The sequence below is a fragment of the Amblyomma americanum genome, unplaced genomic scaffold (genome assembly GCF_052857255.1).
Source record: "Amblyomma americanum isolate KBUSLIRL-KWMA unplaced genomic scaffold, ASM5285725v1 scaffold_93, whole genome shotgun sequence".
NCBI classification, from domain to species: domain Eukaryota; kingdom Metazoa; phylum Arthropoda; class Arachnida; order Ixodida; family Ixodidae; genus Amblyomma; species Amblyomma americanum.
In genome coordinates this window covers 100,471-126,390 of record NW_027526565.1, presented here as the reverse complement: position 1 = coordinate 126,390, position 25,920 = coordinate 100,471, and the positions used below count along the sequence as shown (strand labels likewise).

The window sequence follows — 25,920 nt, the reverse complement described above, 5'->3', positions numbered from 1 at the left end:
CCACCGGAAGCTGCTATCCTGTCTGGAGGTCCTGCCCAGTCCTCGGAACCTCCTACCGGTGCCCAGCTGTCCGGCCACGAGGATCAGCCCCATGCTGACCTGGAGTCATCCATCCAACCTCCCTGGACACCAGATCAGCGCACCTCCTCCATCACTCCCACCCCCCCCCCCCCCCCTGCGCTGGAGGACCAGGAGGGTTGGATTCCTGTCCGCCAGAAGCACCGGCGCCCATCTACCCGCACAACACAGCTGACGACTATCCTGTTCCGGCCCCGCCCGCCAGCCACGCTCCAAGCAAAAGTTGAGGAGGACTGGAGCTCCTGCCTCTACGCAATGCAAGGGAAGCAGTGGGTTAAAGAAAAGTACAACAAATACATATTTATTTATTTATTTAGTTGAAATACTGCCAGTCTCTAGTTGAGACCTTAGCAGGTGAGCATAACACGTATCACAGCAGAGGATAACATTTCTAAATGTGGCTGTGCGAAAGACAGCTATAAATTAGACAGTTCATATCACAGAGAAAAAATAACTCAAAAGAAGTTGACAGATTTGCTCAAGTAACTGAAGAAAAAACATGCTCGTTCAAAAACATGAACATTAACATGGGCACAACACGTGGTGTACTCCTTAAAATAGACAAAAATGCAGAAAAATCTTTCTAACCCCTCCTCTAGTTTTAAAACACGGCTTCTAGTTCGGTACAAAAATTTGAAAATGAATCGGCGTTAGTTATGGATTCGTCTAGACGGTTCCATTCTCTTGTTATTAGCGGGAAGAAATAATTTTTGAAGGTGTCACTGTGATAAGGATATTCGGTTAGCGTATACGCGTGCTGGTTTCTTAATGCACGTTTTAGTGACAGTGAAATGTACTTTGATGAATCGATCTTAAACCTGTTATTAAGGAGCTGATCAAGAAATTTTAGTCGCCCGTGCTTTCCCTTGTTGACAGCGTTTCAAGCCTGAAGATTTCAGCTAGTTGTGTTGGTGAGTCGTTTTTTTTTGTATCTGGTGTGAATAAACCTCACTGCTTTACGTTGAATTCTTTCAAGTCGCGAAATATTGGTTACAGACTGAGGAAACCAAACAGTGTTAGCATATTCTAGTGCAGGCCTAACAAACGTTTTATAAGCTAAAAGTTTAGTTTGTGTTGGCGCAAGACGAAAACACTTTTTAAGAAAGAACAGTTGTCGTAATGCAGTTGAAGTAATGTTGTCAATGTGTTTGCCCCATCTAAGATCGTTGGTTAATGCAACTCCTAAGTATTTGTGTTCATTGACGAAGGCCAGTGGAGTACCATTGATTTTGTACAAGAAATTTGATGGTTGCTTTTTTCTAGTTACTGCAATTGCTACAGATTTCACTTTGTTAATTGGCATTTGCCAATCACTGCACCAGTCCGAAAGTTTTTGCAATGATCTGTTAAGTATGGCATGATCTTGATGGCTTCTGATTTCTCTGTAAATTATGGAATCGTCTGCAAAGAGTTTGATGTTACAGGTAATGTCGGTGGTAATGTCATTAATAAATATAAGAAACAGCAGTGGCCCAGGGACAGACCCTTGAGGAACTCCGGATGTGACTGGTGCCGTTTCAGATTGAATGGTATTATACAAAACGAGTTGGGAACGTTGCCACAAGAAATCTTCAATCCAAGCCAAAAGTTCCCCATCACCGATGTAACCCCGTAGTTTTACGATTAGTTTGGAATGGCATACGCAGTCGAAGGCTTTAGCAAAGTCGAGTAATATGATGTCAGTTTGGCTGTTTTTGTTAATACTTAAAGCTAGGTCATGCACAACTTCTGTTAATTGAGTAACTGTTGATAAGCCGCGGCGAAATCCATGCTGATGAGGCGATAATAAGTTATTGCACTCTAGAAAATCTGTTAGGTGCTTTGAAATTATATGTTCTAGTAATTTACATGCGGTACTAGTGAGTGATATCGGCCTGAAGTTGGAAACCAAAGAAGTATTGCCTGATTTATGGATCGGCAATACCTTGGCGATTTTCCAGTCGTCTGGTAGTCTGCAAGTGGCAAGGGATTTACGGTAGATTAGACCTGGGTACCTGCTGCAGGGTTCGGCATATCGTTTTAAAAAGGTGTTTGGAATTTCATCTGGGCCACTTGCTTTTTTACTGTCCAGACCGAGCAGAAGATTGAAAACACCAGCGTCGGTAATGCTAAGGGGACCAATTTCCGAACCACTGCATAATTCTGCTCTGGGTATAACACTGTTATCTACAGTAAAAACTGAACGAAAGTAATCATTATAAGCATTTGCTTTTTTAATCTTTTCTTCAACTGGCAAGTGTGAAGTATTACTTCTGTTGGTGCTAAAATGTTTCCAGAACCGTCGCGGATTATTCGTGAGGAAATTAGGAAGTGTAACCTGAAAGTAGCGTTGTTTGACCATTTTTGCTTTTTGCTTAAAGTCTGAAGTAGCATGCGCCAGTTTATTTGTTTCAAGTGCGGTTACTCCTTTGGATTTCATGTTCTGCCTGAGCCGTTTAACTCGTCGTTTTGCATGAATAACCTCACGTGTAATCCAAGGATTTTTTGTTCGGGGGCGTTTTGTTAACAGCGGTACAAAATGAGATATACAGTGACCTACAGTGTTCTTAAACTTAAGCCAGAGAGCATTAATATCTGTATCTGTATTGCATGAAAGTGCGGAAAAGGAATGAAATTCATGTTCGAGATAAGTGAGTATGCTAGCATCGTCAGCTTTGTCAAAATTACGCACCGTTGTTAATTCAGTTCGAGGCGTGATAGTGATCCCCAGGGGTAGTACGCATATGGGAATATCATGGTCAGACATCCCTTTGATGATGTCAGTCTGGGACTGGTCTAGCGGAAAATTATCGCTGAGAAATATAAGATCAAGTATTGTTTTCGTTGTATCTTGCGTGCGTGTTGCACATGATACAAAGTTTGGCGAAGGTTAAAGTTCAACATTAAATCGACGATCGCATAAGTTGCAGGGGATGAGAGGTGCATATTTGTCCAATCAATCTCAGGTAGATTAAAATCACCCATGAGTATAACTCGAGTATTGGGATTGCGAATGTGACGTTGCATGAACTCTTGAATGATTTTTTTGCTCTCGTGCCCTGAAGAAGGGCTACGATAAACACAACCTATGACAATATATGCACCATGGACTTCTAGCTTACAAAATATGGCCTCGGCTTCTTCTACATCTGGGAGGATGACAAAGGAAAAGTGTTGTTTTATTAGTAGCGCTACGCCTCCGCCACGTGTCTGGCGATCTTTACAAATTACTGAATAGTTTGGAGGGGCGATTTCATCATTCGAAATGTTTGCCGTCAGCCACGTTTCGGTGATGCCTACTATATCGGGATCGTGCTCTAGTAGTAAGTGCTCAAGGTGATCAGTTTTGTTGAGGATACTTCGGGCATTTATGTTTAGTATTGTTAAGTCCTTGATTGCACCCTGCGTAGGGTGTTCTGCGACGGCGGCCGGCTTAGGTCGTAGTTTTTTCTAATGGAACTATGTCATTTCTTTCGTCATCCCATACAAATATGCGGCTGTTGATGTAAAGTTTATCAAATGCCATTGAAACCTTCTCACGTTTGTCACGGTGTGGCTTAGCTTTTTCCCACAACTTCTTGCGCAGTTCTCGTATTTTTTGTGGAAAATTTTCGCCAATCGAGTATTCCGTTTTCTTTAGCTTGTGACAGTTTTTCAGTATTCCGGAATTCTGCCTTGTATCAAGAAATTTAAAAATGACCGGCCGTGTTTTATCGGGTCCTGGTCTTCCTAAACGATATATTCGTTCAATAGCAACAGGGTCTAGCTCTAGGGTGTCTTGTATTATTTCTTTGTTGACAGTGCTTTCAAGAGAATCATTGGTTTCACCATCATTTTCAGGTAAGCCGTATATGATCAGGTTTGATCGTCTACTGCGGTTATCCAGGTCATCAATTTTCTTTTCTAGTTTTTTGATTACACAGTCCATATTACCTAGCTGCTGATGGAAGGAGGCAACAGAATTCTCAAGTCGGGTAAGTGCATCTAGTTTTTTTTTCTATATCGTCCAGCTTGTTTTCCTTTATGTCCTTAATGTATGAAGCTATTTCCTCAAGTTGCTTGGCTATTTGAGCCATATCCGGACCCGGGTTTGTTTCTATATCTCCTCCGAGCAGCAGTAGCTTTCGCAAACATGACGTCATGCAAAACACAAAGCTCAGTAGCCGCGGGTACGGCAGCACTATCAAACATGGGTCACTTGAACAAAAACATTTTTCGTACTGTTTCCTCACCTGCACGATGAAAGAAAACGGATTCTGAGCGAACCGCATCCCCGCAGTGCCGCCGTGCCCAATGCCAGCTGAGCGTTCATCGGTGCTATATATTGGCCAGTCCAGCGGTGGCGTTCTCGTCAGCTCAGGCGCAGTAGACACTGCGCAGCTTGTCTCCGATAGGTGGGCCAGGTGGTATGCCGTTGTAGCCGAGGGAAGTCGATGACGCGGCACATAGAAATCTGTGTCAACACTGATATTGTACTTCGTCGTCTGATGACCGGAACGTGGGACCTCTGTCGAAGGCGCAGCTCTCGAGCAGTTGTTCAACCCCAGCGTGACTGAAGAGGACAACACTGATATTGTACTTCGTCGTCTGATGACCGGAACGTGGAACCTCTGTCGAAGGCGCAGCTCTCGAGCAGTTGTTCAACCCAAGCGTGACTGAAGAGGACAACACTGATATTGTACTTCGTCGTCTGATGACCGGAACGTGGAACCTCTGTCGAAGGCGCAGCTCTCGAGCAGTTGTTCAACCCAAGCGTGACTGAAGAGGACAACACTGATATTGTACTTCGTCGTCTGATGACCGGAACGTGGAACCTCTGTCGAAGGCGCAGCTCTCGAGCAGTTGTTCAACCCAAGCGTGACTGAAGAGGACAACACTGATATTGTACTTCGTCGTCTGATGACCGGAACGTGGAGCCTCTGTCGAAGGCGCAGCTCTCGAGCAGTTGTTCAACCCAAGCGTGACTGAAGAGGACAACACTGATATTGTACTTCGTCGTCTGATGACCGGAACGTGGAACCTCTGTCGAAGGCGCAGCTCTCGGGCAGTTGTTCAACCCAAGCGTGACTGAAGAGGACAACACTGATATTGTACTTCGTCGTCTGATGACCGGAACGTGGAACCTCTGTCGAAGGCGCAGCTCTCGAGCAGTTGTTCAACCCAAGCGTGACTGAAGAGGACAACACTGATATTGTACTTCGTCGTCTGATGACCGGAACGTGGAACCTCTGTCGAAGGCGCAGCTCTCGCGAAATTGTTCAACCCAAGCGTGACTGAAGAGGACAACACTCCGTTCGCCGACCCGATGGCATGTTCGAACACGTGGGGACGCCATTATCGTCACTGCTTCCGACATTCCTGCAGCCACGTTTCTTCCAGAGGGCTCATTCACCTTCGCGGTGGTTTTCAGGGAATCCTCCCCATGTCCAAATTCCGCCGAACTCAACAGCAGGAAGGGAGCGCGAGCACAACAGGGTACGTCGATGCCCGCGCATGCAGACACTGGCCCCGCTGGGAAACCATCCGTGCCGGCATGAAAGACATCACGTGGGCCGCGAGCGGCAGTTCCTCCCCACCAAGCAATTCGCACGTCCGCGCACCCAGTACAATTCGCAGCCATGTGTGACAGCACCCCACATGCATTTTCATATGTATGCTGCTGTCCTACGCCTATCTTTTCTATCTCTCCTCCTTTCCCTTTCCCTGTCCTTTCTCTCAAATTACGTGCCACTCAGGTGCTTCAGGTTTATGGCAGATGGTGCGGCTATCATCGTCTTCTCATTCCTTTGTTATTTTTATTCATAAATAGCCACTAACAACAATTTCACAATTGGACCAAATGGTTTTTTCTGCCTGGGTTGAGACACGCTCGTTAGAGCGCACAAACTAACTCACAGTGAGAACAGCCCTCCTGTAAACACGGTAACACAAACCACCTGTGCAGGCTGAGGTGTTCTAAACTGGGTTTGCGCCAGAAAGGGCCCGGCAGGACAGACCGAAAGGACAAAAGTGTGGTATTTGGAGTTAAAGCGTTTGTAGGACATTGATTAGGTTTAGAACATTGATTAGGATTAGAATAAACCCCTGCAACTGTGGCACACATGTACATTTTTCTCACCGTGCTTTACTTGTACCCATAAAAAGCTGTTCACTTATCTACCGTTTTTTTGTGTTCTGCCATCTATTAAGTGCTCAAACAGCTGTGTATTCTTACTTTTTGCAAAGAGTTGTCGGTGGTATACTGTGTTTTTGCAAGCGTATGTTTAGATTTCGACTCAGCGCGAGCAAAACAAATGGCAGGAAAAGAACAATTCTTAATGCCTGGCGAGAGTCCAAATTTACCAGTTTCTAAATGTCCTTAGTGATTCAAATTCCAATTATAAACAAACTTATGCAAGGTTTGAAGGCAGTTTTTTCAACTTCTCAGGCTACGTTTTGCCTGACAGCGCTCAGTATAAAGGGCTCACTCGTGGTATCATCTTTTGTAGTACAGTGTTTCAAAAGAGATGTGGAGGTTTTCGAGCATTATATAGCTCTACATATAAGATGAGCTTTTCAGGTTACTTGTAAACATTTTGTATGAATTACATGACAAGCCGGAGTTCAGCAAAGATGGCTGCAAATGCACTATAGTGATCAGGAATTTGTTTTAGAGTGCGCACCAGCAGATGAAAGTGAGTAAGACAACTGAACCTTGTTGTAGCATGCTACTTAGAAGTGCAAGTGTTCATAACAGTGAAAAAGGTAACAAAAAAAAAAGACGTGTGTGCTAGCATTGAGTGGTGCAGTCTATGAAGATGACTGTGCATCACCGTGCAGCCAGGAAGGCAATTACAGACTTAGAAAAGTGTGTTAACTTGTGTTCCTTCCACCCATCACACCAAGAATGGAAGAATTGAGGATTTGCACCCCCCGCTATGTGCAACACCAAGACTTTATAGGTTGCGCTCGACCACGCAAAAGCAGGTCTGAATGAACTCCTAGAGTCGCTGCAAGATGCCAAGTTTTATTGTGCGTGTAATGCTTTAAGCCCTTCCACATTTGAACTGGTCGAAAAGCTTGTAATGCACTTTTCAGCTCTAATGCAACTGTTCATGTGTCAGAAGGACAGTAGTACAAATACATACTTCTTTTCTTAAGAAGCAATGGTTGAAATGACTTAAAGTTAATATCAGCCAGGTGCTACTCATTCTGAGTACCATTTTATCATATGCATGCATGTGAAACTTTACAAACTTTCAAGCCTCACAAAGGGTTAATGTCCCGAAGTGACACATGGGTTGATGGACGCCGTAGTGGAGGACTCCTGATTAATTTAGATCACCTGGGGTCCTTTAATGTGCGCAGACATCCCTCAGCACACTAGCGTTTGTGCACTCTCCAAAGCCACATTTGAAATAAGGGAGTAATTACTCATTTTCATCCACCTAAGTACAGTCATAGGTTCCAAGCATCAATGCCAATCAGTAATAACTTCCTTATTTAAAATCTTACTCCAGTTTGGGGGTTTCCCCTAAACACATGGCACTTAGGCTATTTCTGTAGAATTCAGGCAGTCACTATAAACATGACTGAAAACAGCACAGGAAAACGGGGCAAAGAGATGATCTCGCTTTCATTTATTGTATTTAGTCATGTTTACGATCCATCTACTAGCCCAGTGGCAGAATATACTTACATCATACTCTCCAAATGAAATGAAAGAATAAACCAGAACAGGAACATTGGCATGACTCGCAGTTTCAGAATTAAGCCAGGAACATTGCAGAAAAACTCTACACAAGCCTACACAAATGGCAACATATCTCAGTTTGAGTGTCGCTTGAAGGCAGTACTTGCACTACAGCTGACAACTGAAACAGATCAATTGTTCACTTCGTCACGAAAGGTAAAAATTGAAAAGAATTCAAAGAAATTTATTTACAAACGTGTTTTGTAGTCAACTTTCTAAAAGCTGCCTAGGAAACAAGAGTGTAAGAATGTGGCATTCTTCGGTAGTAATCCTTTAGGTTTGTCTATTACATATCGCCGAAATGTTGCCAAGACAGGCTTATGTGCCTTTGCCTTCACATCTCGCATCATTAATGAGAGAGTTTGAGCCTAGTTAACAAAAAAATAGAATGAAAAAACGTAACAAGCAAGTATTGTTCGCACCAAAAATTCATGACAACACAAAGGCAAGCAGTGAACTCATCCATGACAGCTGTTCAAGTCAAGAAAGAAAATATTCACGAATCAAGGTTTACTGAAACTTTATTTGAAGTTGATCACAGAGAACTCAGCTGGCTGCATCTCATCACAGTTGACAAAGCTTGAAAAGTCCGATGGGCATACGATCACAGTCTCACAAGCTAGCTTCAATTGGCTGCCAGGCCAACATTTGTCCCTTTCACGGCCACTTTTAAATCACTCATGACTTAATGTAGAAAGCATGGGGAGACTGCAAAATCCAGGTGCTCATATGGAGTGAGCAGTGCAGTGAACTGAGGAAGGAAAAAAAAATTACAGGACCTGAAGTAGAGTAAGAGAGAGAAGAAAGCCACTGTAGAGAGTGGTAAGAAGCGAACAAGGCGAGTCCATGGCAGCTATCAGACCCACTTTTTCAACGATTTTCATTTCCGGAGTTCATGGCACCAATGGGAGCCTTGAAGTTGGCTGCCTCCTGCTTCTCCTGTTTGTAGGCTAGAGGATGGATCTTGAACCCATACAGCCTGTAGAGTGAGCCAGGGAAAGAGAGAGAAAAGAAAAGAGGATTCAGGTTAATAAAAGAACCAATATTTGCTTTGAGCTGAAGCCACAAACCCTATCTCTAGCTTTCTCAAGCAGGGGTCTCATTAGTTTAAGAACAGTTTAAGGCAAATGAGCAAGGACACAATTAAAAAAAGTGCAATTTCTTCATGACGAAGCCCTGACCAACGTCCTCGTTAGACGTTCTTAGCATACCGAAGACGTACAACTGGAGACGTATACCGGTTTACCGGACCCCGGTTGCGCATGCGCAGTGGCATTGTTGGGGTGAGAGGGATCCTCTGCGTGCGCAGCCGGCGTCCGGTAATCCGGTATACGTCTCCGGTATGCTAAAAACATCTATTGCCAAGCACTAGAAATGCGTTTGAGAGAGTAGGGCACCTAAAGAGCAGTGTCAACCGAAAGAGCATTTTTGCAACATCCACAACAAGAGCAGAGAAATTGAAGTATGACATTGAGCTTCTATTGTTTCTCTCAAGCGTAAATCATGCAGCTATTTTTCATTGGCTAGCGCTTTGGGTAGCATCGCCCATCTAGCATGGCTGCAGACAGTGCCATTGCCCATGACAACCCAGCTCCCACCACTATCACCTGCAATATCACATCATCATGACATAATAGAGGAGCCATAAGCAAGTAAGGAGACCTAACTTCTGCACTTTGGGAGTGCTACCTGCCACGCAGGACTACGCAACTTAACAGAGTTATTCACAGCAGCATAGTCTACCCAGCATATAATATTGAGACAAGGTATTATGGCAACAAATGCACGAGCTCGCAAAGGTGCTCATTAACGCTTTTTCTGCATAGACTTTGCAGTACAAGCAGAATCTTAAACTCCTCACGTGTGTCAAAGTCTACACTGGGAAAGCCAGCTGATGCTTAAATAAGTGCCTGCATGAGCATGAGCTTTTGGTACGGAACAAAGAAAGCACACCTCTACAAGCCCAGTGTCAAGCCTGCATGCACAAGTCTTGCCTATATGATGCCGATGCATTGTTGAAATGGACTGATAAAACTGCACGCTAACTTTTAAAGTGTTTTGAGAGTGGTTGGCGACCCTGTGCGGGAATGGACATTCACTCTCAGTTTGTTCTGGTAACCAGGTGATGATTTTCCATCTATTATCATTACTTATTAAGCCTGGGATACATGGAGCGGTTTTGTCGGCGTTTTTCGCCCGATGGCACAGATTTGACGCCAGTCGTCGAGAAAAACACCCACCGCCGCCGATCTGGCCCCACCAGATATTGACGCGCGCCGTCCGGTGAGACCAGAAGCAGCCGCCGAAGCAACCAATAGCCGCGCAGAAAGCCCGCTCTTCCGCTATTGGCTGCCTCCGCCGCCGCCAACATGGCCGCCATGGACGACGAGCAATGCGATGTTTATTGCACGGAAATGTTATCGTGAAAATAAACGCATTACCAGACATGAAATGTCACTTTTTTGGAGAACAAGACCGAATCTTGGATCGAAATGCCTGCCTTTCCTTCCTGAAGCGAAGGTGCCGAAGAAAACCGCAGCCGATGGTAGCCATGGCTGAGCGGCTGTCAAAAGGTACGCGACCGAATGCATTCGAGCACGCAAAACCTTGTGGATACCTAAGCACACGTGCTGCAATCAGTACAGTGCTGTCCAAATGAACAATTTCGTTATTCTAACAGAGGAGTCAGCGTCGCAGCTCTCAAAGAGCTCCTCGCTCAATGGTATTTGTCACTTGTTGATCACAGTGCTTTCGCTCCGAGAGATACGCGGCGGGGGCTGCCGCTTATTCGTTCCATGTATCTCCGGCCGGGCGCCGCGCCGCCACGACCTTTTATTGCCACGCGACCAACGTCGAAAAATAACGTCGCATGTATCCCGGGCTTTAATACTCTGTGCATGAGGACTCTATATTAGGCATACATCAAATAAAGTGTTCATGAAACTTAGCGCCCAACCTGTCTTATTCTCTGCATCCCCATTTCTAGTTTGTGCTGCTGCTCTTGTTTCCTGAATTCGTAGAAGTGCACAGCGCTAGGGCACTCCTAACAACACAGCACATGCACTCACCGAGGCACAAACTCATTTTTGGGACTCTTGGGCCGGTACTCTGGATGAGCCATGAACAGCATATTAGGAAAGCCAGTGCCAAAGTAGGCACCATCAGTGCGATGGTGCCGCGAAGATTTGGGCCCATACACGTCCATGCACTTGGGGCAGTACAGTTTTACCATCACTTCTCCTGGCACATCTGATAGACCTGTCAACAAAAAAGCAAAGGTAAACTGCTGATTCAGATTTGTAGCAATCTTCTTAGCTATCAGTATACTAGGAACATTATACCTCTGCCTTGAAAGAAATGCATGCACTAATACTTGGTTCAACAATTTAAAAATATGACTATGGCATGAAGCATACGCACATGCTGAGGCACAAACTGATTTGTAGGCCACAAATGCTCACTAGAATTAAGAGATAGTTGCAATTAAGTGTACGTACCGAAAATTCCAGCTGCTAAGCGTTCTACCAGATGACTGCCTAGCTAATAATGATGTTAACTGAGGAGGTATAACCACTCGGCAGACAAGAAACCCGCAAAAACTTTCCTATCACTTTGAACAGTCTCTCTTCGGTATTCCAGTCATTTCATTCCAGCAGGACCTACTACAGAAAGAGCTTGGTAATTCGAAATTAAAGGAACCAGAAAAATTTTCGAATCATTTGAAGTTAGAATTAGCGAATGACCCTGAAAGCACCGTCAAGAAATGCTTTTATAGCGGTAATTTTTGTAGTGAAATACAGCACAGTGGTGAACTGCTTTTGAGATGGGCACAACCCTGGAAATGTGACAGGCTGCAGCGAAGTTGAAACCAGAGGAGCCGACTTGTCACGTGACTGACACACAACGCATGTCCATTGAGTGTTGATTTTACTCCTCCCCCCCCCCCCCACACACACACAAAACATCCAATATGCTCCTTCGTTTCAGTGACTGTTGGCTTCTGTCATGTATGTCATAATGAACCCCTCTTTTCCCTTCCCTTGTCTGCGCCATGCCCATACAAGTTGTTCAACGTGCTCGTCCATTCACAGCCACCAGTATAGCTCTCGGAATCTCCTCTTCGTACAGCTGAATCTGGGATGTGATTCATGTGCGACGTCCGTGAGGCGCCGTCGCAAAGCTTCAAGAACAATGATTTTGTCACCCCAGCAGGGTGCGTCCCATAGGATGGACTACTCCGTGCACAGAAGGTAGTACGGCATAAGATCTTGCGGCAGTGATTTCTTGTCAGGCCATGCTGTAGATGTAAACTGTATGGCCTGGGCAACAATCGCATCAGTGATAGTTACCTCTTGCAGCTCTTGTAAGTAGCAGCAGTGAACAGCATATAGTAGTGTGGGCAGCTAAGAAAAAAATAAAAAGATTGTCTTCCCTAGTGCTCCACTGAATACAATGCATGATGTGGGTGGTAAAGGAAGGCGCAGAAGAGCGTCCGCAACAGAGTTGTCATTGCCTTTGCAATGCTCAAAAGTATAGTTGTAGTATAACAGGTGGGCTGACCAGCGCGGAATTAGCGACAGACGTTGGCCCGTTCCTTTTGTCAACAAAAAAGTAATAAGCGCACTGCGATTCGTGCCCCGAACAAAAGGCCGGCCCCACACTTACCCCTGCCAGCGATTGCATGCCCGAACGCAAGCTCGGACCTCATGTTTGCCAACAGAGTACTTCCTTTCTTTCGGAGTCAAGGTATGGGAGGCAAAGGCAACAGTTTGCAGGGAATGGCGACTGTCTAGCTGAAGCACCGCTCCTAGTCTGTAGCCAGGAGCTTTTGTTGTTAGAATCACAGAAAGGGCAGGAAAAAAATGCAGTATGCCTTACAACGGCAACGTGGATTTCAGTAGCTTGAACCTTCAGTCTGCAGCAATAGTCCAAGTGAAGGCAGAGTTGCTTCCACGAAGAAGGGTACGCATGGGCTCCTCGACATCAGAGTAAGGCAGGAAGAATTTGCGAGTAGAAACACGCAAGACCCAGGAGTGAGTGAAGCTCGCCGATGTTGGACAGAGCCGGGGCCTTTACAATTGCTCTATGGAAGAAGAAAGCGGAAACAGTCCACTAAAATGAATTTGTGGTTAAGCCCGAGTCCGGCTTGGGACAAGCGCTCGGGAACAGCAAGAAAAGGTTCATCAGGTGCTCTTGCCGGGTGGTTTCATGGACAATGATATCGTTCAAGCAGAATAGAACCCCCTTGCACTAGTGTAGAATTAAGTGTGTCATCTTCTGAAAACCGGAACGCGCACAAGCAAGTCCAAAGAAAAAGTGCTTGAACCTGAACAGCCCACCATGTGCAATGAAATTTGTCAGTTCCTGACTCTCAGAGCACAGTGGTATTTGGTGATAAGCCGAGGTGAGGTCCAGCTTAGACAATTGCTGTGACCAAGCCAAGCTATGGGTCAGCGGTTCCATTTGCAGGAATGAGGTGCACGTAGGGGGGGGGGGGGGGAACCCGCACGCTGGCTTTCACGGAATTCGGATGTGCAGAGGACAAGAAACTTTGAGGAGGGCTCGAGCAGCCCACTTGAGTGGTGTTGACTGTGAATAAACAGAACTGAAACATGATTGCGTCTCCATAGCTAGGGCTCATCATCCACATTATCACCTGCGTTATCGCCATTTCTGTTTTGTGCTTCACATCGCCTGAACAAAACAAAAAATTTGGTGCTAATCCTTTTTTTTCTAAAAACATAAACAAGAAAAACACAGCATACCCGGAAGACAAAGAGCAGCAGAAAAGTTTTGCTACAATAACATATGCAACATAAACCTCTTTCTTCACTGTACAGCACATCCTGAGAAGTACTGAGCATTGAATGAATACCTCCATTGCTCAGGGTTGACAAAGAAATGCGAGTCACCAGTCCAATGCCTGTGACTGTTCAGGAAATTTGGGCTTACAGTTTATGAGGTTTAATGTCCTAAACTGACTCGAACTATGAGGGACACCGTAGTAGAGGGCTCCAGATAATTTCGACCAACTGGGGTTCTTTAAACGCACTGAAATCGCAGAGTACATGGGCCTCTAGCATTTCGCCTCCATCGAAATGCGACCGCTGCGCCATAATCGAGCCCGCGTCTTTCAGGTCAGCAGGCAAGCACCATAACCACTGAGCCACTACGGCAGCCATTCAGAAATTTTAATATATACTCACCAATCGGTAGCATCTTCTGACTCTCGCAGTACACCCGGGGGCAGTAACCAAAGTCACCATTCTGGTACTTCTCAATCTGCATGCACGCACGCACACATGCACAAAGATTTATTTTCTTTTATTTTCCCCGAAGACCCATTTCAGACATATTTCATTAGAAGCAGATTAAAAGAATATTTAAAAAAGTTGGCGTGCAACACTCCTAGAAATGTGCGTTATGGCTGAGGTGAATATTTAACGCTGCACATACTCAGTTGCAAAAAAACTAGAGAAATTAGTGCATGCAAACACAAGTCACTTTTGAAAATTTCAGACAAGCGAAGAAAATAAATTTTAACTATGTTTTTGCGGCGTTTTTGCTCACATTTAACTCTCCCTATATTAACACTCCACACAAGCACTTTGTGAGTACGGTTTTTAATTCAAACCCAAGATGTATCTTAAGGGGGACACTAACCTAAAGAGGGAACTTTTGAACCACTTGCTCAATTTCATTGAAACTTGCGGTGATGGTTTATATCACTGCTGGGACCATCTCTTGACGAACTTCATTATTTTGTTGGGGTGTTTTCTTGAACATTTGAGCAATGAAAACGAAGTGGGGCGATTTTTAATCTTGTGAGTTCATTTTTCTTCTTTCCTATATTTTCAGCAAACTGTCCGCTTTCCTCGAAAAACTACTGTTCCAATATTACTTGATATTAGTATTGCAACAGGCTTTCTGGAGCGAAATTTTGTGACGAAAACAAATGTGCACACGGTTTTCTTTTTAATGCTAAAAATGCATTAGAAATAGTGAAAAATGAATAAACAATGTCATTCTTTATGTGGTAGCTTCCTTTAAACAAGGAAAACTAAGCAAAATTTCACAGTTGTGTGCTCTGGATATTCCTAAGGCAACTTTTGAACCACTTGCTCAATTTCATTGAAACTTGCGGTGGTGGTTTATATCACTGCTGGGACCATCTCTTGACGAACATCATTATTTGGCTGAGGTGTTTTCTTGAACATTTGAGCAATGAAAACGAAGTGGGGCGATTTTCAATCTTGTGAGTTCATTTTTCTTCTTTCCTATATTTTCAGCAATTTGTCCGCTTTCCTAGAAAAACTACTGTTCCAATATTACTTGATAACACAAAAAATTAGGAAAATTACTATTATTTTTTTATGATATAAGTAGGTATAGTCATCCTTGTTATAAAGGTTGCATGGCGTGCTTTATATTTATTCTAAAAAAAAGAAACTTGGGACAGATGGTCCCACCAGATGGACCCACAAGTTTAAATGAAACTGAGCAAGCAGTTCAAAAGTTAACTCTTTAGGGTAGTGTCCCCTCTTAAAACCCTAAATGTTGTAAGCCATTTGAATCTCAACGAACTGTACCACTGAGACGTGCAATAAAAAATTTGGATTTTAAGATGCTGGGATATTTGCCAGAGCTAAAATATCAGGGTGGAACTGCATGTACGAAAGGAAGTGCAGTCAAGAAGTTGATCCTGAATAGCGAATGAGCATAACTCGATTTACAAAGGAGGAATTTTTATAGTTAAAAAGGAAACTGATGCTCAGACCATGAGAGCCATGCCCCGGTTCGTGAGAATGTAGCGGGCATGGATGAGGCCATACAGCTTCTCTGCTGCCTGCTCGATCAAATCACTCTGGTTGGGATTGTCGTCCATCTCATCATCTGCAGTAAGGGTTGTACAGAAAAGCACGAGTACAGCAGACATATGCAACACAAAGATGCTTGCTAACAGCAGCATTGATCTTAATCTACATAAATTTCATCACATTTCTTGAATAATTCTGTCACTATACAAGCTTTTATATTTGTCAGCATATTTGCAGCCCATTCTGGCCTCTCGGTAGGGCACTGCATGACGATCAGCTTGCCCAACCTTGGCCGAGGAGTCTTCTTATTCATAAATTGGCCTGCACGGTCAGAAAGGAGGTTCAAGGGCACTTGAACATGCTGCTTTCATTGCGTGTATGGTGCAAACCGTTGCAAGATGGCTGCTACCTAATCTGGGGCGATGGGAATCGCTGCACTCAAGTGCAAGCAACAGGCAACACAACATGTGCATGCAGATGCCGAGCAAGAGTAGTGTTTGGTAGAATATAGCGAAGAGCGCATTAAGTTGAGAGGCATACTGTGTGTTATGTGTCTCTGGCCTAAAAAAGTTAATGGCACAGCCTTACATGAAATGGGACTGCAGTTTTATATCTGCCATGAAACTGTGGTAATAACGCCAAATAAAAATATGGAGCACTTTATGAGACCTGATACTTAACATAGCCTTATCGACTGAAATTTAGAAATTTCTGGTAGAAAGTGAATTGATGCTAGAACTGTTATCATGGAGCCCTTATATATGCGTTAACTAAAGAGAAAACATGATCCTCTGAAAATATGTTACATTACATGCAGTGCACTCTGGACAATGTATAAGGTCATATGACGACATAGCATGAGAAAACGTACCACATAACAATAGAATAGTACAAGCGAGAAGCCTAATACCATACCTGGCTCGAGATCCAGAATCATGTCTAGAGCTTGCCTGTAGTGAGGAACCTGCTCATCCAATCCAGTCAAATTAACCTCGTCCTGGATATAATCTTCATCCACCTGCAAATCACACATATCATTAGATGGCATATTATTAGTGTTAAATAGCAATGATTCAGCTTTCTTCAGTTTAAAAGAGCTGCCAATTCTGTGGTGGCTCTTCTAAATGTCAAAAAACAAATGGTTTCTCTCGGGGCGGGCAAACGTCAGTAAATGCCATCAGCCTATGGAGGAGATTATGCAGTATTTAAGGCAGCACCATTACTTCAAAATATGGTATAGTCTTTCGACTACCTCAGCCTCCAAAATATGCCTCACATCTGGCTGAAATCCGGCACAAAGACCTGCCTAGCATTCCACGAAGCGGCATTAAAGGGGTGAAGCACCTTCCGAAAAGAGCACATAAACTCGCTCAATCACCGCATTGTGTTGTCAGGAACACCTGAGCCAAATAACACACTTCTACACGCAGCAGAGAACCCACAATCACGCGTGCAAGTTAGAGACCCCTTTCCGGCGACTTCCCATGTTAGCGCCCTTCTCCGTCGCACCGCTACAGCATATTCCAGTTTAGAAACGGCTACTGCTTAGATTCTTTAAGACGTCAGGCAGCTACCATGGCCACAGCCAATAAGCGGCGCAGCTCTGGCGGGTCGGGAAACTCCTCCTCTGGCGGCGGGGCTGGCGGAGGAGCGGGTACCTTTCACCGTGCCAAAAGGGACGAGAGGAGAGGGAAAGGCGCGAAGACACTGAAATTCTAATTTAACTACAGATAGCTCAGCTTTACAAAGCTTATCAAAAAAATTCTGGCTGGAGGAGGCTTCGTGAATTTTGAATTGATAGTCACTGGCACATTCCTTAGAGTCCCTCTCTGCTGCCACAACAAACTTCTGAAAATACCGAGTGGAACCATTTTACAATAGCGAAAACAGCAGACCGAAACTCAGTCCGTAGCCAAGGACAATGCTTCATGTGACAGTGCTGATCCCACAAACATGAATTGAAAAACACTCCTACACACGTTGAATGGATGAAGTAGTGACTGAAAGCTGAGAGTCATTTCATAGAATGCTTGACCTAATGCAAGCCTAAAAATTTTGTTAGTGAACTGGGAGTGTATATTAATTTGAAGAGCATGTTTGTGAAGTCGACAGTGTAGTTTTACCCATAGAAATCGACTCAATAGAGGCGATGTAAACGGCCAACTTTAAAATCTATTTTCACCAAAATGAAATTAGGTATGGCTGCCAAACTTGGCGGTAGTAATCAGGTGCGAGAAAAAAACCTCCTGTATAAGTTTCATTAGAATATGGTGACCTTTAAAAAACCCTAGAGCTGCCTTTTAAGAAATAGAAGTTAGCGCACATATAACCACAGGATAACACGCAGCTAGAAACACAAAAGGGAGAGGCCCGACGACTAGCAGCAAATTTGGGGAATTCAACATGTTCAGGGCTAGCAATAAAGCCAAATCAATGGCATAACTGACAATTAAAGACATACAGCTGCTTCACTTTTATAAATGCCCACAGAAAAATGAGGAATGGCCTAAACAGGTTAGGCTGTGGCCCCACCGAATACCTCATATGTTTGTGCTGATGTGCTCCACCTCTTGACATGCTGGCACTGTAGTCAGTGTTATGTAGTTTGTAGGATCATGACTGCATTCTACTGTGGTGAGAAGGTACAACTGATTTCTGGCCACCTAATCACAAAAATGTGTCTTTTTATTGTTGAAGAATGCTCCTTCAAGCCATCTAATGTGCGTTCATATTTGTGAAATGTGGTTCTTGGATGCTAAGAAATAGAAAGACTGCAGGGCACACACAACCAAGCTACAGTGTTCAACAGCCCTGCTCACTTGTAATTCAGTGACGTTGTCATGTGGTTAACTGGAAAAAAATGAATATACTTTTTCACCGTGCATATCTTCAGGTTACAAAGACTTTTTCCACTGCCCCCCTGACACCCCCCCCCCCCCCCCCCTAAAGAAAGAATGAAATTCATTCAAAAGATCTATCTTGGCATTGTTCTAAACTCTACACTCAAGTTACGGTCAAACCAGATTTAATGAAATGGGAAAGTAGAGGCAGCGAAAAGCTATGCTGCGGCATCGTATTTGCAGAGAACCCGTGCATGCGCGTATGAAAAGCCCACGAAAGTGGCCCGAATCGCTTGAGACTAAAAGAACAATCTGATAAAATAGATTCTAAGTCTAGGTGGGAGGCGCCGCCAACTACGGAGTCCTTTGTACAAAGCAGCGGCGCACCTTGCAGCCCTGTCAAAACGAAACCATGGCCGTGTCTTGGCCGCCTAGATGTTACGATTGGCTCGCTGCCGTGGCTGCGAAACATTGTGGAAAAATAAGTGTGAAATCACCTTTTCTTTACTCCGTTATTCCTAGAAAACTTCGCTAAATTGGTTTTGGTGGTCATTTGTTTCGTTATTTCAGGTTACTGAGGAAATTGAACTCCATGGACACTTGCCGGGGAATCAAAATTTGTTCGTTAGATCAGTAACTTCGCAAAATCGGGTTTCGTTAGATCAAGTTTTAACCGTACTGCAAACAGCCCACAGACAATTGCGCTGCCATTGCTTCTCATCCTCATCATCACAACACAACCACCAAACCTGAGGCGCATCAACATCGCAACATCAGCCCATGGAGGAGCAAAAAGTTGCCTCCGGGCAAAAGCGACTACGCACGAGTGTGTGCATGACTTTCTTTCCATGGCTCCCCTTGTGCTTGAAGTGAAACAAAACGCCACTCAATGCATCACAACATAAGCTCCTTCCCACTCTGTCTGGCGTTAGTTCATGTCAACATCCGAAAATAAATAAAAAAACATACTCGATCCCCTAGCTGGGGACTGCTGTACATAGCGCAGCAGTCTTACTATGTCCTGCGTAAGTCAGCTCCTTCCTAAATGGTGAAGGCATAGACAATCTCAGAGGTGGGGTATATAAGTTTGGGACAGAGCAGGGAATGTTTTGCAGTAATGTATCAGTGCAGTGCCAAAAGCCAAACCTTTTGATAGGTGATGCTCATGTACAAGGAGTGCTGATGGAGCAGTATACGAGGCAGCAATAAACAAGTAGGGCTCATTTTCTAACTTCAATTCCTCGAAACAACTTGTCACTACAAAGACATGCCTGATTTGGTGACTATCTCTTGTACAGCCTCTGACGCAGAAGACGAGGCTACACTCTCAGCAAATATTGGAGGTGTGCTTGTACTATAGTCGGATACAACTTAAGTCTGCAGTGAAGCTCCGTCCACATTAAGGACCACCGCACAGAAGTCTTCCATGACAAAAAGTAGACCGTGGTTAAAAGTTTTCTCGTTACTGAAACAAGAAACTGATCACCAGAAAAAAATTATTAGCTCTTGAATTTTGATACCGGGCTAACTTAATAAACTCAAACATTAGAAAGTCGATTTCGTTCACTGTTGCGTTTGGTTAGCGGAGCAGTACAGGGCACCGTGGACCGTGGTCCAGTGTTAGCAACTACTGTTTTTTTTAGTTTTATCCTACTATAGACCACTCATAGTAATAAGGCAACTCGTACATCACAACAGTTGCAAAGCAATTATGCTCTAAAAGAGCAGCAACTTTTGGTTCGTTTTGCTACAGATTAAATACGTGCTCTTAGATAAACTTTAATAAAGCGATATAATTTTATTAGGATATAAAATAATTTTAAGTGTGTAGTGTTCTCATTTTGAAAAGTGGTTTAAGCAACTAAGGAGAGATTCAGCTTTTCCATACCCAGAGAGATAGTGATATTTACCATGACACATTTGGTTGGAAATTAGTGCCACAAGTGACCCCTTGTATTGCTTCAATGAATCGGCAATTGATTGTGAACAAAGTTGACTATGGAACTATGAATAGCAGCACCAAATTGTCCCAGTAATTTCATTGCTTTTTTAAGGGACTGAAAACAATTTTATGAACATTTTCTGTACCCTTGGTAGGTTAGCATCTGAAGGTACCTGAATACAATGGTTTCATTAAAGCAGTGCAGAAGTTTTTTTGCACAAATTTTTTTTTAATTGACGCCCTCGTTTTTATGCATCTCGATACAGGAAACCATGATAAGCAAGTGCAACAGCGACTGCATGTTGGCAAGGGAACTGACATGGCCCCTGTCGCCAGACAGTAGGCAGTTTCAGTACAGCTTTGTGCCCATGAGTGTTATTTTGCACTTACATCAATTGCCCCGCTAATATGCAGCTCCTCGATGGCAATTTTTGTGAACTGCACCTATGACGGACTGACAAGTGCAAAAACACTGTGGCGCCATCTAATAACTCAAAGCACTTCATCACTGCCAGTCATACTCTTCTTCATAATAATAAGATGGATTGAAGAGAATGTGAACCACAGTAAAATATAATGAATACTATTGAAAAAAAGGCTGTCCATTTAAAATAAAAATCACATTTTAAAGAGACGTAGACAGGTGGCAGGATGCACCAATTATGCCAGAACTTCGCTCAAGCTTGTTTCATGAAATTTTCAGCGCCAAATTAAAATTATAAATCCTTCCTTATTTAATCGTTATTGGAATGCCCAAGTCTGTAAATATGAGCAAGATATTTCAGTTTCCATCATAATCTCTTGAAATGTTTAGATCAGTCGACAGTCCCTTCAACAAGTGAGCAAAAGTATTTCTTGATTGTCTGGTTAAGGTGCTCCACTGGCTTGTGTGACAGGGGATGTAGCGCTGTCTGTGTTTATGGATTCCCAATATTTTGCGCATCACCTGGAAAACCTCGAGATCAAAAGTGCTGCCTAGGTCTGCATGTATTTCTAGTGAGACACCATACCGCAAACTATCCTGTCCAAAATGATCAAGGTGACAGTATCTGCTGACAAGTCACAGTGGCAACGCTGTTTTTTTTCGTCAAGTGTACAACCGAATGTCATCATGAAATTGTCAGAACCGCTAGTACAGATGCTCAATGTGAGGGTAAAACATTAAGTTCGGCGACACGGATAACGTGGATACCTCAATGCACCTGCACGCGCTTGCAACTGCTGAACTGGAGTAGTACAGACCTTTGAGCTAGTCGGCAAGAAATCTTTGAAAACTAACAATGCAAAAGAAAGCTGATGCGACAAAGCTCTCACAAGGCGCAAATTGGCCCTTGGAGTCTTTAAACCGGAGAAACCAAGCGAGCAAGCAATGGTCGATCCTGAACAGAAAGCAAGTGCCACAAAGGTTGCGATGAAAGTAAGTAATGGTTTCGAGGACAGCAAACAACTCGTGCTAGCCGATGCAATAGTTTTGCTCAGCCTTACAGTGGACTTGACTACAGTAAGCAATCACTTCTGCACCTCCCGTTTCCGGGAAAGTATGACGCTGAGTGCCGTACCACTTGCATTAGTATTTCGGGCTTGAAGTAAAGAAGACAGGGGTACAAAGGTACTCCTGCGAAACTCGGGGCCACTTTTAGGAACACAGAAGCCTGCTGCACCTTGTTTGTTTCCATAAAGGCCCTTTTTTCTCTTTCAGAGAATGGAGTGGTCTCGAAAACTATGCAAGGTGTTACAAGTGCTGCTGATAAATGCACAAACCCGAAAATGGCTTCCGGTCATGCCAAACATCAGGACGTCGCCGGTTGACAAAAAACTATTTTTGCACGATTGCTTTTTACACCCTTGTCAAGTTGACATATCTGAGATAACTGCCTCCGCTAGTATAAATTGCATTTTTTGGTATTCAGCTTGAAGGTGGCTCAACACAGGCATAGGAATCATACATGGCAAATTTGCCTTTCAAAAGCAATTTAATTATATTACTAATTACGTTAATATAAATCTACCAAAAGTAATTAATTTATATTACAATTTACTGTATCCCAAAAAGTAATAACATAAAATTACAATGAACAGTAATGCAAATTACTCTTTAGTTTAAACAAAAAAAGTTGTGCATTGGTCACATAGTTCCTTCAAAATTTTCATATTCTTTGTTTGCACCGCCACTGAGCTTCAAAGTGGGCACTGGAAATATTGCTCCTCTTTGAATAAAGGTAGCCCTAGTTTACTGAACAGCCGCTTAACTGATGTAGACGAGGTAAACTTAATCGCAAATTTAATTGCTCGCATGACTCTCCAGTGAGAAGTCAATCGTTCAATGCGCAGTATGGTCCCACCCTCTTGATTTTGAAGAATTTGTAGTACGCGTAAACAGTGGGAGTGCATAGACTGCCTGTTAACGCTCATCGTCCTGGGAATGCACCAGGGTGCAGACAGGCTGCCATTTCTGCTGTTATATTGACTAGTTCTGGAGGTACCTTGGCGGAAAAAATAGCACGTCCTGGTGCCGCTATCGTCCATATTCCTCTTGAGTTAAAAATATGGGTTCATATCCACCCACAAACACTAATTTTATCTAGAACTCACTACCAAGTTTGATATATGTCATTTGAGATCTGTCAGTGCGGCGACCGGGCAATACATATGCAGCAGTCTAAAGGGAATCGCTCGCTTAAGCACTCGCAGTGATGAATGTGGGAAGGTGCAATACTGCATAATGGCCATGGAACTCTCCCGGTGGCCCTGCGGCACGGCACGTCTGTTTGTGCGACCATATGCAGTGCTGGAAAATGCCTAGCAATCCTATTAATAGACTCATCACCAAGGTTGTGCCGATAAGCGCACGCAGATCGCCTCTCGTCCGTGTGCGCCACTTCGCTGGAGTGCTGACTATTGCTGGCCGCATAGTTTTCTTGCTTTGTGGACACTCAACCCCGCAAACGAGAAGCCAGAGGACAGCGGACACAAGGAGGAGCACGCACTAATTTCTCAGCAAAAGTAATTTCACTATAATTAATTACTTTTGCATGAAATTAGTGCTCCAAAATAATTCATTACATTACATAATTACGAGCCCAGAAAAGTGGAGCATAACATTAAACCTTATCGGGAAAAGTAATTTAATTACATTAATTTTATTACAGTAATTCAATTACTGCCATGTCTGATAGGAAACCATGTCAGATTATAGGCTGCTTGGATGACTGCGATGCCAAGGGCCAGAATGTCGTCGAGATATACCAGACAGGTGTCTAGAGAGAGCCCTCGCAATGGTGTTCAGAAGTGACAGCCACGCCGCATAATTGGAATAGCCACAAGCCCTCCCTCGCGATAAAGGAGGTCTTCTCGTGGTCTTCCACAGTCATCTCTATTTGCCAATGTCAAACATTGAAAACCAACACCCCTAACAATATATTCACTCAAGGCCTCTAGTGACAGCAAACCTGTGGCTACTATGACACGATGAGAAAGTCAAGTGATGGAGGTATTACAAACCAACACAAAATGGCAATGTTGATACGAGGGGTCATTACTGTGTAAATAATGGCCGCTGGAAACACCGCACAATGCGAGCCAATCACCGCCAACGTAGACGCCCTGGCGGTAGGCGGTTTGTGATCCTACATGCTACGTCATTGAGCGTAAGGCGCACCTTGGCTTTCTGCTGAAGAACACTTGCTCATGTGGTAATTAGACTACCGAAAACGACTTCAAATGCCTGCACCTTTCTGCCGCTATTGTGCCCATAAGTCGCAAACCATAATCCTAAACAAAACAAAAAAAGACGAGGGACAGTACCGAAGCGACGGCGTTAAAGGCGGGAAGATGCAAGAATAGCATGCAAAGGGAGGCGCGCTCGCAGGAAATGCCACCTTCTGACGGGAGTCAAGCGACGTCGCAGTGTTAGCAAAATTTGTTCACTTGCCTCGCAGAAGAACTCGTTCCCCCGTAGACCGCAAAACCGAGATATCCAGGACACTTCCTCGGAAGAACTCATTGTCACAGACAGGTTACCTGGACAGAATCACAAAAACAAATGCGCAGATGAACCAGTACAGCAATTGCGAATGTGCTACAGCCAGGTGCGAGCGCTCGAACAAAAGCCGCGAGCATTCTCCGCTCGTGCATCATCACGATAATCTTCCTCTTCTGTTGGGTGTGCATTGGGTAAGTCTGAATCATGAGACGTGTTTAGTACCATGTCAGTAACAGGTAAGTTAAAATTTCAACGCGTAGAGTCTCTGAAAATCAGTAAATACAGGAATGGTTCGCGCACATGAGTGGACCGTGTATGCGAACGCTATACGAACGTTTAAAAAGTAGACCACTCACCGATTTCGAACAAGAACACGAGGCAACAAAAAAGCCTGGTCGTTAAAATCGCGGACAACGGTTACAAATGCCCGCGAGTTTAAGGACTAGGTTCCGATATCTTCACACAGACGATCAAGCAGTCGCAGAAAGGAACGCTAGGCAGCACTGCAGTATTGGCAGCATGGCACCAATTACTTGGTCGTTTTCTACGTTCATAGATCGCGGGGAGAGGCCTTACCACTCCTGACGCAGTGGTGCAGCCATGCGCCACTGCCACGGGAGGCTGCTCATCGGTGGGGCCTGCGAGACTGGCGTTGCTCTTTCCGAGCGACATCTGGCGAACAGTCATTGATTTAACTAGCTGCCATCTTGCCACGGTGTGTAGTTTCCTCACAGTCGATTGGGCAGGTTGTCACCTGCCACATTGGCCAGATGACGTCACCTAAGTCCCGTGGCCTAGATGACAGTTGGGCCTCTGCTATTTCGCTGACAACGCTGACGCCGGCTTTTCAAAAGAAGGCGAGCCTTAACGCTCTCGCGTTTAAACTGGGGACGCTTAAGTCACCTTAAGAGTGGTATATTAGATATTATTGTTTATTTGTCGCTGCTTCAACTGCAACTTCTTTGTGTGCTTACGGAAGTTTCTTTGACATTTTCGGGGCATCAACCGCAATATTCACATGATTAGGGGATAAAGCCAGGAATACATACAGACTAAGTACAAATCAAAACTCTAGTGCAACATTCAGACTGCAATTCCGACATTCAGACATTCAGAGTTCTGTAAGCCGGAGAAGCCGGTATGCGCTATGCTGTGACAGTGCCGATATTTGGATATGCCGCATTTTAACGACATATCCCGTGGTCCAGAAAATTAGGTGTCGTCACCATTATAAGCGAAAAATAACCGGAAAAGAGCCCCAGGCGGGCAAACTAGGTCACGTGAAATTGTGGTGTCACAACCTGCCTACCGGACATCGAACAAACTGACCACCGTGGCAGGTAGCAGTTAAATCAATGAGTGGTCGCGAGAAGTTGCCCAGGAAAAGCAACCTGAGACGCACAAGCCCCACCGATGCCTGCAAGTGCCATCGCAGGGCGATCGCTTAACCTCTGCACCACTGCGCCGGAAGGGGTATGTTGACTCCCAGGGATCTATGAATGTAGACAAGCACGAAATTAAACCCTCATAAACTACCGCATTAAACCCTC

At 44.2% G+C, this 25,920-nt stretch overlaps 1 protein-coding gene across 3 annotated transcripts; it reads right to left on the bottom strand.

Annotated features, from left to right (window-relative positions):
- Positions 1–8,313: 8,313 nt before the first annotated feature.
- Positions 8,314–24,441, bottom strand: LOC144112412 (casein kinase II subunit beta-like). Of its 3 annotated transcripts, none has more exons than XM_077645249.1 (7): positions 24,320–24,441; positions 16,522–16,624; positions 15,567–15,682; positions 13,996–14,071; positions 10,858–11,047; positions 8,656–8,768; positions 8,314–8,568 (listed from the first exon to the last, which is right to left on the bottom strand). In XM_077645249.1, the coding sequence occupies exons 1-6, from the start codon at positions 24,389–24,391 to the stop codon at positions 8,660–8,662; spliced, it is 666 nt and encodes a 221-aa protein (XP_077501375.1). In that variant the 5' UTR covers positions 24,392–24,441; the 3' UTR covers positions 8,314–8,568; positions 8,656–8,659. The 3 variants fall into 3 exon arrangements, with proteins under 3 accessions (XP_077501375.1, XP_077501377.1, XP_077501374.1); XM_077645251.1 differs by having other exon boundaries at positions 8,314–8,540; XM_077645248.1 differs by having other exon boundaries at positions 8,314–8,768.
- Between the last annotated feature and the right edge of the window lie 1,479 nt (positions 24,442–25,920).